General features: G+C 42.6%; 1 protein-coding gene across 1 annotated transcript in view; it reads right to left on the reverse strand.

Annotated features, from left to right (window-relative positions):
* CC2D2A (coiled-coil and C2 domain containing 2A) overlaps window positions 1–15,261 on the reverse strand; it is a 159,981-nt gene that overhangs the window by 106,077 nt on the left and 38,643 nt on the right. The window contains exons 7-10 of the mRNA XM_006144894.2: window positions 9,271–9,372; window positions 8,639–8,800; window positions 4,660–4,822; window positions 977–1,113 (exon numbers count right to left, since the gene is read on the reverse strand). Of these exons, the coding sequence (XP_006144956.1) occupies window positions 977–1,113; window positions 4,660–4,822; window positions 8,639–8,800; window positions 9,271–9,372 (564 nt within the window). The remainder of the gene's footprint in view (window positions 1–976; window positions 1,114–4,659; window positions 4,823–8,638; window positions 8,801–9,270; window positions 9,373–15,261) is intronic.

Below are 15,261 nucleotides of genomic sequence, written 5' to 3' on the forward strand. Positions count from 1 at the left end.
ACCTACCATTTGAACAGAATCCTAACCTGTTTCCTGGCTTTAAGAAAAGTTCCTTAGCATTTCTATGATTTAAGTTAAAACTGGTTTTCTTAATAGTACCATATGAACTTACTATTGAAAGTAGTTTGATTATTTAAGAAATTGTGTGATCAATACAATGTGGGTGGGAAAGGAATAGAAGACAGTTGTAGACACCAGAGACAGTGGGAGCAGAGGGTGGGAAAGGACAGAGGGTCAGAAAGAGGGGTAAAAAATTCTAGGAACTATAAATGGAAAATTTTGGATAATAATATGCATGATTAAGTCACTGCAGTATATTCTGGATGGGAAATCACATTTTGTATGCTGTGATGAAGCTTAGGCAAAGAATGTAAATCAAGTTACAAAAAGAAAGAAAAGTTTCAGAAAAATGAAAAATCCATTCGATGACTGCAGTAAGATACATAGCCCCAGCTAGGTGCTACTTTACAGGATGCCTAAAGTTAGACTTGTGTTCATGGAAATGTATATATCAGCTGTGTTTGCTATAAAAATATTTAGATTAATTAAGATCTTTAGTAATTCAATAAAAAATGGGGGGAAAACAGTATAGAAAGTAAACATAGATACCAGAGATAGTGTGGGAAGAGAGTGGGAGATGGTTGAGGGTAAGAGATAGGGAATCAAGGATGGGGGAAAAAAGCAGAACATACAGGAAACTAGAAATGGAAAATTATTTGTTGACAATGACATGTATGTTGATGTGCTTGATTGAGACAATATACAGTGTACTCTGGATGGAAAATCTCATTTTGTATGTTGTAATGATGTACAGTGAATGAATGTAAACAAAGAAATTTAAATAAGACATTAAAAAATAAAAAAAGTCTATTTGAAGAGAAAAAAAAAAAAGAATACTTTCCAGAGATGCCCTCGAGAGGCAATGTGAGTGGCTCTGCCAGGGCCAACCCCTTCATGTGGGGCACGTGCCACGTACCGGGTCCTGGGCCAGCAGTCTGTTCTCCATGATGTTCTGGTTGGTGCACGTCACCTCGGGTCTTGCCCCAATGTAGAGGCCTTCGTCCTCCAGGAATCTGGGCTGCACATTCTCAGGAAGCTTTCTATAGGTAGGCACTAGATCATAAATAAGTAAAATCAGTATTAGTGCCCAGCTAGACATTTCAACCTACAATACGGTGCACTGAAACAATCGTCAGAGATTTCATTTATGTTTTTAGAAATTGCACGTTTTTCAAAGTAATTTCTATGAGTGAAACTGAGGGAAAGACGAATGCATTTATCGGCAACATCATGTTGCAGAACCATCTGGTTAAGGGTTAGTACGGAACTCACCAGTGTGGCGTACTGAGGACAGTGCCATAATCAAATTAAGGGTCCAGATAGACATTTTAGCTCTACTGCCTCTTAGCTGATTAAATTCAGGCCAGGAATATTTTTAACTCTTTCTCCCTTTTATTTTTCCCTGTAAAAAAGAGATCATTTCCTTGACTGGACTAACATACAGTGTTTTTATGCTGGGAAAATTTATTTTCATGTTGTAAAGATAGACAGTGATTCAATGTAAAAAATAAGAATAAAATAAAATGAAAATATATAGAGATAGTAATATCTACTGGGTTCCTGAGAGAATTAAATGAGGTTAAGAGATGAGGAAATGTCTTGTAAATTAAAAAGTTTATTTGAGGGACCAGCAGACCGCATAATGGTTATGTCGCTGGACTCCCACATAGTTGACTGTGGTTTGAGTCCCAGACCCGGCGGCTTAAAACTCACGCCAGGCATGTGTGCATGTGCGTGGGTGCCCCAAATCCCAAGACAATAGAGGAGAAGGGACTGAGCGTGGACACCCACCCTTTGGGGTTGATTTCTTGCTTTCTGCTTTCTCTGTCTCTTCTGCGAGGGCACATGCCCTATAGCAAAAACCTCTCTCTCTAAAATAAAAAATTATTTGAGTAAATATGACCATCACCCTCATTTATTCTTTTACTTTTTTGTTCACTCATAGAACAAATCTTGCAAAAGGCAGCAACAATGAATAAAGGTCTACACGAGGCCATTTCCAAGAGTAGGAAGTGTGAGGAAAACACACAGGCCATGGTACTTAGGGAGCGGAGGGGAGGAAGATGAGAGAGGCTTTTCTCAGAAGGCGATGTATTGGCAATGGATGTCTGAAGATCGAGAAGGAAGAGGCAGCTGGGAGAAGACAGTGCGGGAGCCGGGGACACCGCGTGCTAGGGACGGCTGCACGGGGAGGCACGGGAAGTTCCAGAACCTGAGGTGCGGTGAGCAGGGGAGAGCGCACAGCAGGGGGAGGGAGGAGCACAGGTCACAGCCAGGAGCTGGAGCCCTAGTGTGCCAGAGCTCCTCAGGTGCCCGGTGCTGGGGAGTGGGCAGAGCAGATCTACGGCTCCAGGGAGACCACCAGGCCTGCAGCCGCCCACTGCAAAGACGCACAGGAGGCCTTACGAGTCGGGCTGAGGGCTGACGGCTGTGCCGGCCGGGGCTCGTCTTTCCTTCACAACTGTCCCACTCTAATCTGACCACGTCCTGGCCACGCTAACTTTCCTGGGAGTGGCCACGTGGGCTACATCTGCTACACATCCATGAAAATGCAGTCGCGCCAGTGCCCTGGACCGCCTCCCGTCCTCGGAGTCCCCACAGGCCCCACAGGCCGTGGGCACGCTAGACTGCTCATTTGCTGTCCTTCCCTGCTCGCTCACACTCGACGCCCACTCACCGACCTGGCCTTCAGGGTTTTCATTAAACGTTTTTGAGCACTTATGTGCCACAAGTAAGTGTATTTATTCCATGTGTTCTACTGAGAATATAGAATTAAATGAAGAAACAGAGTAAAGTAAACAGAAGTCTTAATGTTTTCTTCCTCCACTCCTGGGTGAGCACATTGGAGACCACGAGCTACTTTAAGCAGCAAAAACAACAGTAAACGTAACAGAAGCTATCGTTTTCTGATGACCTGCTGTGTGTTGGTCACAATGCCAGGCCCGGTGCTCAGATTACGTCCTCAGTGCTCACAATCAAAGTAAACGCCAGAGTTGTGTTGTAGGAGCTTTCCTCATCCTGCCTTTAGCTGAGGAACCTGAGGAGCTCGCTCCGGGCTGTACTCATAAAGGAGGATGAGGTCTGGCTGGCTCCTCTGTCTGGTTGGCCATCGTGTCACTTCCTCACTTGGCCCTCCTGCTATATCAGAGCAGGGTGGGAGACAGGTCCATGCTTAGATTCCTGGCTAGAATTAGGCCTCGGCTATAACCAGGTCTCTGTGAACTTCTCCCATGGCCCCTGCCAGCTCGTCTCTGGCCCTGTCTGACCCAGGCCCCAGGAAGGCTGCTTACAGTCTAAGCTTCCTCCCAACCATGAGCTCCCGGGAGAGGCTCAGCAGCGACTTCTCTGAGCAAAAGCACGGGCAGGGAAGCTCCTCCCGGTAGAGGCTGCTGCAGATGCCTTTCTCCAGATCCCCAAGAAACGTCACAATGCACCCTGGCAGGGTACATAACCTCCGGGCAGGCCACCTAGACCAGAGACTGCTCCGTCCTCACTAACGTACACCTCCTGAAGCTCTGGTGCAGGATCGGCCTAGCCGAGGGGCGGGTGAGTACAGTCATCCCTTAGCATCCACGGTGGTTCCATGACCCCTGAGGATAAGGACATCTGTGGAAGCTCACGCCCTTGTATAAACGTTACAGTGTTTCCTAAAACCTATCCACTTCCTTCAGCACACTTAAGATCATCTCTGGTTTACTTTAAAGGCTAACACAACATAAGTTTCTGTAACTAGACGCTATATTGTATTGCAGGGGAAGAAACCTGTGTATGTTCGGTTCAGATGCAACCGCTGTCAGCCTGAGCAGGTAGTTCATGGACTACGTTTCTATCTGCAGTGGGTGAATTCCTGGAAGTGGAATCCATGAATACAAGGGCCAACTGTACACAAAGTGCACTAGCTATTACCATTTTGGGGGTAAAGGTGAAATCTTTGGGCAATTTTGCCAGCTACCTCTAATAGCCCCGAAGACAGCCCAAGGCAGGGGTCTACCACAACGCTCAGGCCGGTCCACCGTTTTCCCAACTAACTAGAACTGGGTATGCATGAGATTCCCTCAGGCACTCTCAGGAGCAAAAGAAACTCCAGGGGAGAAAAAAAGAGCAAAGGGAAATCCAGTCCAGAAATGAAGCAAGTAATCAAATGGCCCCAGCTCCGGGAATCTAGCCATCTCCCCGAGGTGGGACACCTCACCGTGCCTGAATTACGGGTCTCAAATACTCTCAGACCCAGAGCTGGTGACCAACTTGATGAAGGTGCTCCCACAGCACCTGTTTCCCCGGCCATTCTATCAATAAGTGTTTGTTGAATAAATACTTTTCCACACTCTAATTTTATGATATGGAGGAGGGGGTTCAAAAAGTTCATGAAAACTGTATATTATGAAAAAACTATGCATGGATTTCACGGTTTTCCTTGTGCCAAACTAAATTTGTCCTATAACTCTACTTCCCACAGAAGTTTTGAAGTACCCTTGTATTTCTTGATTATGAAGTCTGACTCGAAACTGGAGTCAGTTCTGGCAATGGGGCATCCTTACCTACCAACTATGTTTCAAGGGGAGGAAATGGAGCTGCCAACTAGGGAGGGAAAATAAGTACCTGTCAGTCTACTGGGGATGAAGAGGGCTTCTTCTTCCATCTGCAGCCGGACATGCACACTTTCATAATCTGCAGGTCTGACTTCCAGAAAATCATCAGTTGTCTGGTCTAAGCCTAATAGGAAGTCCTCAGCATCTTTACCACTGAGCAGCTCTTCTTCATCCTGCATAATGTTAAACAATAACGAGAACATATCATGCTAAATTCTCCATTTACTTAGAAAGTAATTAATGATGCTAAATTCATAAACCATATATTACAACAGTAACATTTTTCTTTTATTATTATCATTATTATTTAGTTTGCTATGAGGCAGGCACATGTGCTTGCCCAAGACAGAGACAGAGAGTGAGGCAGAAAGAGAAAGTAAGAAACCACTCCCCAGCTTGGATGGCCATGCCACAATCCCTTTTCCTCCATTTTCCTCTTGAGATCTTGGGCATGCATGCACACACACCCAGCGTGTTCTTCAAGCTGCCAGATCTGGGACTTGAGCTGCACAGTGGCTGTGTGGGATCCAGCCACCTTAATCTCCTTGCCACCTGCTGGCTCTTTTTATTTTATTTTTTAAAGTTTTTTTATTTCTTCCATGAGTGAGAGAGAAACACACTCACACACACACACACACACACACACACACACACACAGACACACACACACACACACAGAAGAGAGCCAGACACAGTGTCCCTGATGGAATCCTGATGCCATGATCCACCCCAGCCTTCAGCGCACCCTGGATTGTCAGCAAGCATGTGCCCATGTACTCGCGGGTCTCCACACAGCTGCTGTACCCTTCCCGTGCGCACCCGGCATCGCGTCCTCCCACTGCACCACCATCTGGTCCCTCCTTTTATTTTTTTAAAATAAAAGCACAGAACTGTATGACCTTTACTTTTTAACAAGTGAGTTTTCTTTTTTCTTTTTTTGGAGAGGTTTTTGCTATAGGACGCGTGCACTCACCAGACAGACAGAGAGACAGAAAGTGAGAAATCACCCCCCAGGGAGAATGGCCACACCGCAATCCCTTCTCCATTCTCCTCTCGGGATCTTGGGCACGCATGCACACACGCCCGGCGTGAGCTTAAGCCACCGGGTCCATAAGGTGAACCGCGGTCGACTACATGCAAGTCCAGTGACATAGCCATTACGCTAATTGCTGGTCCCGGGTTTTCTTTTTTCTATTCCACACACCTGAAGATGTCAAAATCAGAAAGTGCTAAATCAAAAGAGAAGTGTCAAGTAAAGTATTGAACTCCCAATAAAGCTGGCTTGCTTTGAGAGTGCTCACTATTGATACCTATAAAGAACTTGGATTCCTAAGTTATGGAACATTTTAACTTTCTTCCTGGCACCTACCTAAGGGCAAAGACACCCAGTACAGAGCTGCAGAGTCCACACACTTCGCAGTCTGTCTGGGTTTGCATCTCAGCTTCAACTCGCACAGCTTGGGACACTTGTGGGACCTTACTTAACCCTCTGATCCTCAGTTTTCTCAGCTGCAAGATGGGAATTTTTTTTTTGGAGAGTTTTTTTTTTTTTTTGCTATAGGTGTGCTCTCCAGACAGACAGAGAGAGACATAGAGACAGAGAGCGAGAAATCACCCCCAAGGGGGGCTGGTCACACCACAATCCCTTCTCCTCCATTCTCCTCTCAGGATCTTGGGCACGCACACACACGTGCCTGGCGTGAGTTTTAAGCCACCGGGTCCGGGACACGAACCGTGGTCGACCACGTGGGAGTCCAGCGACATAGCCATTATGCTAACTGCTACTTTCTGCAAGATGGGAATATTAATGGAGCTCACCTCTTAGGACTTTGTGAGGATAAAGTTAAGTGCTGCAAATTCTAGAGTATTTTGGTGTTTGTCTTTTGTTTTGTTTTGTTTTTCCCTTTTAAACAATAAGATAAAACATGGGCCAGTGGGTTGCATGGAGGTTTAGGTGCTGAATCCCACATGACTGACTGCATGGTTGGAGTCCCAAATCCAGTGGCTTGAGGATCACATCGGGTGCATGTGCATGTATGCCCAAAATCCTGAGGAGACTAGAAGAGAAGGGACTGTGGTGTAGCCATCTCCCGGGGGGCGGGGGATGATTTCTCACTTTTCCCTCATTCTCTCTGTATCTCTCTGTTGAGTGCAAGCACACAGCCTATGGCAAAAAAAAAAAAAAAAAAAAAAAAAAAAAAAAAAAAAAACAAAAAAAAAAAAAAAAAAAAAAAAAAAAAAAAAAAAAGAAAGAAAGAAAGAGAAAGAGTGAGAGAGAAAGCACACGTAGCGTAAGACGGACTTTAACCATTTCAGGTGCAGTGGTGGCACTCGGCACCTTTGCACTGCAGCACTGCTGTCACCACAGCCCGTCTCCACACGCTTTCATCTTCCCAGACTGAAGCTCTGTGCCTGTAACTCCTCATCCTTCCCGCACAGACCCTGGAGACCACCATTCTTCTCCCTCCATGTAACCTACTGGTCCATGTTTTACCATATTGTTTAACTGCCCTAGGTGCTCAGATAACTGCAACCACATGATACTGAGCCTTTTCTTACTGCGACTGGCATAATGTCTTCAAGGTACATCCATAACACAGGGCACGTGTCAGAATTTCCATCCTTTGCATGACTGAATGACATTGCAGGTACATATCGGGTCATTAGAAAGGTACATGCTGTATTTCGTTCACCCATTTACTGATTCACACAGGTTACTTCTAGCTTTCGGCTATTATGAATGATGCTGCTATAAACATTGGTGTACAAATTTCTGTTCCAGTCCCTGTTTTCAGTTCTTTTGGGTATGTACCCAGAACAGAATTGCTGGATTATATGGTGACTACTTTAGATTTTGAAGAACAGCCATACCGTGTGTCATGGCATCAGCACCCCTGTACACGATCACCAGCAGTGCGCAGAGGCCAGTCTCCCACGCCCTCGTCAGCACTCAGTTCGTTTCGATAGTACCCACTCTCAAGGGTATAAAGTGGTATTCTGTGTGGGTTTCATTTGCGTTTTCCTAATGACTACTGATGTTAAGCATCTTTTCCTGTGCTTATTGGCCATTAGTATATCTTCTTTGGAACAGTAAGTATTTAAGATATTTGTGAATTTTTAATGGTGTGTTTTCATTTTACCCCACACATATCATTCACAATTAGGAGTTCTGCATTGTAGCCTGGGTGTGTTGTTGGGCACAAAAAGCTGCCCAATTATAAGGTTGTGGGCAGAGAGAGGACTAGTTTTCATTTGCCTTGAAGAGAAAAACATTCATGTGAAAGAAATACTAGTCATTGTGTGGGGTGTAGCAAGAAGAACCTGTAAGCCATGTTATTCTACTTTTATTTCCACAAAAGGAAGGTAGACAGATTTAACCAGGCCCTAACTAAATTGTAGAGTGTAATTAAGAGCTACAGAAAGCCACGTGAGTCTAGCACTGCCGCTATTAGGTCTTCGGGAAAGTCACGACGTAGTTTTCTGTTTTTCTATGCAAACGTGTGTCATGACTTTCCTGCAAACCCAGTACTTTCAAGTGGGCCATGGCTGTTTTGTTTATTTGCTTGTTTTTTTTTTTTTTTTTTTTTTTTTTTTTTGTGTGTGTGGGGTTTTTGCTATAGGGCACATACACGCGCCAGAAAGACAGAGAGAGACAGAGATAGAAAGCAAGAAATCCCTCCTCAGGAGGGATGGCCACGCCGCAATCCCTTTTCCTCCATTCTCCTCTCGGGATCTTGGGCACACATGTACACATGCCTGGCGTGAGTTAAGCCACCAGGTCCAGGACTCAAACCATGGTTAACTACATGGGAGTCCAGCGACATAGCCATTACGCCAGCTGCTGGTCCCAAGACATGGCTGTTTCTATGTGAGGAGGCAGGTTATCCTCAGTCTCCTTTATCCTTGCTAGAGCATCACCAGCGCATTTCCCTTTGTCATCATCCTCTCTCTCCACATTATCATCACTGCATTAAATATTTTTTGCTTACCCCTTCTTGTATAGGAGGTTCCTCTTCTTCTCCTTCCTCCTCTTGATTACTTCTTTCTCTATTTTTTGCTTTTGGTTTTTCTTCCAATTCTTCTGGTTCAGGATCAAAGTTGAAAGTAAAGAAGTTATAGGCCTCTTCTGCAGAAGGGAAACCAGGTGGAGTCTAAGGCAAAGCCAGGAAAGGAGCAATTTCAGAAAACAAGCTGAGATGGACTCGGCACAAGTAACCAACAGCTGGCAGGAAATTAATCATATCAGGTACATTTGAGGCCCGCTAAGCATATTATTTTTGTTGAAGGTCAAAGATTACTAGTAATAAACTTTAATGAGTGCAACAGGCAGTTGGAGGTCTTTAATAAGTAACTCAAATTAATTACTTTTTAAAAAATTAGCAATTACTTACACTCCAATAAGCACATAAAATAATATTTACAGCAGTGAGAGCTTTAGAAAATATCAAAATGTCAAAAAGCCAATGTTGAGTTAGTTTTGTTTAATTGTGAGAAATACAAGATTTACTAACCTTTTTAAAAAAAGACTTCTTTTTTTTTTGGCTTTGGTTTTAGTTTTCCTGGAGTTAGGACACTCTTTTTCTCCCATAATGAATATTTTTAAGAAAACGGGATTTCTCACCTGGGGTTTCGACTTGATTTTTCGTACAGAATTATCGAACTTGACTCTTGAATAACTTTGGGAATCATCTTCTGGTTGGGTCCTTCGTACTTCTTTACCTGACTAGGAGTGGAAAAATGATAAATCATGTGTATGAAGACACTAAGGATGTTCTAAAATGAGTGTTAACCACCCAGAGACTTATCTTGCACCACTGATACATCACTTTCAAATATATTTGAAGTTAGAGTTGCTGAATATTTTCTTACACAAAGCTCTCTCTCGCTCAACTAAACAAATATCAAATTTTATACTCCATAAACCCTGAAATGCAAATGTTATTTCATCTTAAAGATCAATAGATTATCTGGTTCAGAGGATCATTTCCAGCCTGTGAATAAAAGCATCGCTGTCTGATTGTCAGTCAGTCCAACATACACACGAGGCCTGCTGTTCTCGGTAGACTCAGGTGAGCTGAGGCTTCTGCCCATGCACGTTTGACATGATCGTTCTCATGGGTGTTCCTTTTCTCCTCTGAGACTCAAGCCACAAGGTTCTGTTTCTACCTTCTAATTGACCTCTCCTTTTAATCCACCCTTTCTGGAACCTAGCTATTCCTCCTTTTTAACCTAGCACAATCTGAATACTAAGCTTCCTTTTTAGTTTTTTTCTTTCTTTTTTTTTCTTTTTATTAAGAGGTTTTTGCTATAGGGCGTGTGCGCTTGCCAGACAGACAAAGAGAGACAGAGAGATAGAAAGTGAGAAATCACCCCCCAGGGGGGGTGGCCACACTGCAATCCCTTCTCCTCCATTCTCCTCTTGGGATCTTGGGCATGCATGCACATGTGCCCGGTGTGATTTTAAGCCGCCGGGTCCAGGACTTGAACTGTGGTCGACGACATGGGAGTCCAGCAACATAGCCATTATGCTAACTGCTGGTCCCCCTTTTTAGGTAATTCTAAGCCATCACAGTCGTATATCTGAAAGGAACCAACTTTATCTATGACAGAAACTTGATAGTTATTATTTAAACTAAGATCACCCTACAAAGGTAATGTCCTGGCTTGTTGGAAAAGTCATGGGCTATTTTTGCACAGAAAAACAGAAAAACACGTCATGACGTTTCCAACAACCCAACATTATACCTGCACTAGGGACCTTCAACATCTCCTTCCTAAATCCTATCTGTTCTTCAAGACCATCAGAGTTACTTATTTCTCGGATTATTTCATCCTAAAATGAAATCTCTTTTCTAGAATCTTATTGTCTGAGTCATACCAGACCCTGTTTGGTATAGTGTGGTGATCAAATCCGTGGGCTCTGGAGGCTGACCATCTGACTCTGAACCCTGAATCTACAAGTTATAACTTAACTACTTGGTTTGAGCTCCAAAGAAGGCAATGCACATGAAATATAACCAGGCCAGCAGTAACACGATGGTTAGAGACTGGACCTCACATGGCTGCTCGCACAGTTTGAGTCTTCGACCTGCTGACTTGAAACACCTGCCTGGCATGTGTGTGTGCATGCCCCAAATCCTGAAAGGTAAAATGGAGAGGGAATCACAGTGCGACCATCCCACATGGGGGATGCTTTCTCATCTCTCTCTTTGGCAAGAACATGTGCCTTCTGGAAAATTAAAAAAAAAAAAAATCTATATATATATGTATATATACGTATGTATATGTATGTGTGTGTGTATATATATATTTATATTTATATATATACACACACACATGATATACACATGAATTTGATCACCAATTTTAAAAAAAGGTTTTTTTTTTTAAGGTTCACAGAAAGTAGGGCCAGGGCTTTCTATGCCTATGATCAATTCTGAGGAATAACATTAAAGAACAGAACTTGGAGACTAGAGAGAATAATGCAGGATGAAAAGTCAATTCAACAGAACTTTATTGAGTTGGCTACTGCTGTGGGCACAACTTTAATCCCTCTGGGGATACATGTAGAATGTTTCTCAGAATTATATACTTGGGACAAGGAAAAGGGCAATATTTGTTTAATGGCTTCTGCTTCCCAAGTGGCCAAGGGCTGCCTCAGGGACTTTAAGTCCCTGGAGCTTCCCATTTTGCATGTGTATTGGAGAGGTTGAGAGGACTTCCACAGGTCTTCTGGGAAGGCAAGGATATTTCTGAGCTGAAAGCTAGAGGCACGTGGCAAAGCTAAGGGAATGAACTGTACAATTTCACCTCTGTGCAAAGAGATGTCCAGCAGTGACCAGAATAAACACCAAGGATCAATGGGTATAATCTATCATAATATCAAGAGGATAAATACAGTTCAGAGAATATATATAGTTCTGTAAAGTTATATACTTTTGTTCTTCCTCGTTTTGTAGTGCTAAGGTTAATAGTTATCTACTGACCCAACTGTACAAAAGTGGAAGCTATACTAATACATTCCACAATGCAGTACGAAATAAAGGAGTTATTACTTTTCATGGTAAATTCCAGAATTTTAAATGTTTTTGAGGACAAAAAGAAAGTAAATGAGTGATTTACTGGGTCGTACGAAAAGTCATGACATTTTTTTTTTTTCCAAAAATGCATCATGACTTTTCCAATAACCCAGTATAATGAAAGAATAAACAATCAAAAACACTAGAGTAGAATGAAGATCAGGTCTCTGTGCATGGTCAGTTAGGCTTTCTACAATTTTGCTAATTCAGTCTCCTGTAAAATAGGGCTGAGACCTCACACATTGTTGATGTTATTCTGTTCCTGTCCACCTCAGAACCATGCATTGCCTGCAGCCCATGAGAGAGACTGATGCACTTGAAAACACACAACAAACCAACCAAGATGCTGACCCATAAAAAAGGAGAGAAACTTGGCTCTATATAGGCAACCCCAGGGTTTAGGATCTGTGAGAATATGATGATAAAACACAAGCAGACAGAAAATAACACTAGTAATTTAGAAAATAAGTAGGTTCAAGTTCATGTGGTATACACAATTTCATGTATATGTGTGTATCTATACACACACACATATACAGAAACACATACATAGAGTTTAGTATTTTACGCCATTTTGTTTGTTTCTTCCCACATCTTTCTTTCTTTTCTTTTTCTTTTTTTGAGAGATTTTTGCTATAGGGTGTGTGCTCGTGCCAGAAAGATGGAGAGAGACAGAGAGATAGAAAGCGAGAAATCACCCCCAAGGGGGGATGGCCACGCCGCAATCCCTTCTCCTCCATTCTCCTCTCAGGATTTTGGGCACATACACACATGTGCCCAGCGTGAGTTTAAGCCACCAAGTCCCACCTCAGAACCATGCATTGCCTGCAGCCCATGAGAGAGACTGATGCACTTGAAAACACACAACAAACCAACCAAGATGCTGACCCATAAAAAAGGAGAGAAACTTGGCTCTATATAGGCAACCCCAGGGTTTAGGATCTGTGAGAATATGATGATAAAACACAAGCAGACAGAAAATAACACTAGTAATTTAGAAAATAAGTAGGTTCAAGTTCATGTGGTATACACAATTTCATGTATATGTGTGTATCTATACACACACACATATACAGAAACACATACATAGAGTTTAGTATTTTACGCCATTTTGTTTGTTTCTTCCCACATCTTTCTTTCTTTTCTTTTTCTTTTTTTGAGAGATTTTTGCTATAGGGTGTGTGCTCGTGCCAGAAAGATGGAGAGAGACAGAGAGATAGAAAGCGAGAAATCACCCCCAAGGGGGGATGGCCACGCCGCAATCCCTTCTCCTCCATTCTCCTCTCAGGATTTTGGGCACATACACACATGTGCCCAGCGTGAGTTTAAGCCACCAAGTCCGGGACTCGAACAGCAGTCGACTACATGGGAGTTCAGCGACATAGTCATTACACTAACTGTTGGTACCTTCCCACATCTTTCTACACTTGGTTAGCTGAGAATAGATATTCAGATAATATAATTTTATTGGTGTGTTTTACTGTACTATTGATGGTTTTTCCATAATATTTATAGACTCATAATTAAATTTTTACCAAAATCCTCCTAAATTTAAAAGTAAATTATATTAGATAATTTAAGGACATTAAATATACTTAAACAGTTAAGTGTGCTAAACTAAATTTTAAAGGGCTATTATAGATACTATATTTGCATAATCTCAAAGTAATGATTACATTTGATTTTAATTCAGCAATCAAATAATAGGTGCCTGTCATATGTGCATGCATCTAGCTGAGAATTATTTCTTATTCTTAAACTTCTTAAAACACCCGGTGTGAGTTTTAAGCTGCTGGTCTGGGACTCGCACTGCAATTGACTACGGTGGGAGTCCAGCAACGTAACCATGACGCCATCTGCTGGTCCCAAAACACAAAAGTTTTTAACTGGGTGAAGTTCAATCTATTTTTTTCTTGTAATTGAAGTTTAATCTACTATTTTGTTTATTGAGCTTTCTGTGTCATATATAAGGAAACCATTGCCTAATCCAAGATACCTCAACTTTTATATAACATGACTCTGAGGCTGGGTGGGGCTAGGTGTATTTTTCGTGGGCTCCCAGTGGTGCCTCCTGCAGAACTGAATCACGCTAAACCTCCTTTATCTGTTAATATGTTGACCACCTTCACTGAGCTTCTCAACGACAGGCTGTGACTATCAAGCTGTGAGTTCACAGCCTACTAAATACTTGGCAGGAAAGAGTTTCCCACATATATCTGGAGAACAGGTAGGAGTGTGAAAGGGTCAGATCTTGGGTTATCTGGAACAGCGAGTCAGGGACACATGTAGAGAAATTTAGGTCATATCTAGTGTTTACCAAGTACTAAAGTGTTCTGTGTTACTTTCATTGTGTTGTTTAAATGTTCTTGAAGATTTGCATTTGTTTTCTTTTCACAAATCTGCTAAGTGTAAAGAAGAGATGAAAAATAGACTTAACTGTGTTTATGATACCATGATTAATGGCCCGTGGACAGAAAACCACATGATTTAGTTAAATGATTATCAATAAGAAGGTATAGAAAAAGCCAGGTATGTGAGACCAGAATATCCTATCAGCCTTACACACCTATCAAAATCACCCAAATGTTGTGTCAGGCTGATAGGGTTGTTTTTTTCTTCTTCTTTACACTATTTCAAAATCCTGGGTTTTATAATGAAGAAAATAAATTAAAATTAAATAAAAACAAATATCTCAGTAGAATTGACCCCACAGGCACATAGTAAATTGCTATAAAGTCATTTTTCACTAGTGTTTCTACAAAATGTTAAAGAATATCAGAAAAGCCTCCAGACTGGTGCTTAGGTTTCTATAAACAAATGTGACCTCATTTAGAAGGCTGCTTTTTGGTTGGTTGCTAGGTTATTGCCAGTAACCACAGCAGCAAGGCTTGTCAATGACAGGCATCTTGCCTTTAAAACTGTTCATACAAACTTCAGAATGTAACCAATTCGAGTTCCAGACACCAGGCGGACTGAGACTGCAGGCCCGACCCTTCCAAATCTTCACGCATCCCCACCGTTCCTCCTCCTAGGACCCCAGGTTGGTTGTCTGGGACTTTAAGGCGAACTCCCACCCCCCCCCACCCACAAACCGAACCGAGCCGGCCAGTAGTTCTGGACACCAGGTGGACTGAGGCTGCAGGCCCGACAAACCTGGTCCTGTCACTTATCCTCTGACCCTTTCCCACCACCAGCCTTTGGACTATTTGAATTTTGGTGATTTGAATAGCGCACGGCGCTTTTTTCATTTTGTTTTTCTTTGCTGTTGAGGTGTTGTTTATTAGGTCAGTTGGAGGCTCACCACTCCTTAGAAACGGAGGACTTTGGGCTATCCAGGGCTAGTGGCAACAGTTAATGGTAATTGTGAGCAACAGGTAGGCCAACCATAAGCATAATCATCAATTTTCTAATCCTATACAACTTTTAACACTCAGAGTTACTTTAAATAAGTTAGGAAGAAACATATAGATTACCTGATGACTAGGAACAATCACAGAGGCTCAAGAAATATGAGCAACCAACAAAAGGCCTCT

Source organism: Tupaia chinensis, unplaced genomic scaffold, assembly GCF_000334495.1.
Source record: "Tupaia chinensis unplaced genomic scaffold, TupChi_1.0 Scaffold000138_1, whole genome shotgun sequence".
Classification (NCBI taxonomy): Eukaryota; Metazoa; Chordata; class Mammalia; order Scandentia; family Tupaiidae; genus Tupaia; species Tupaia belangeri.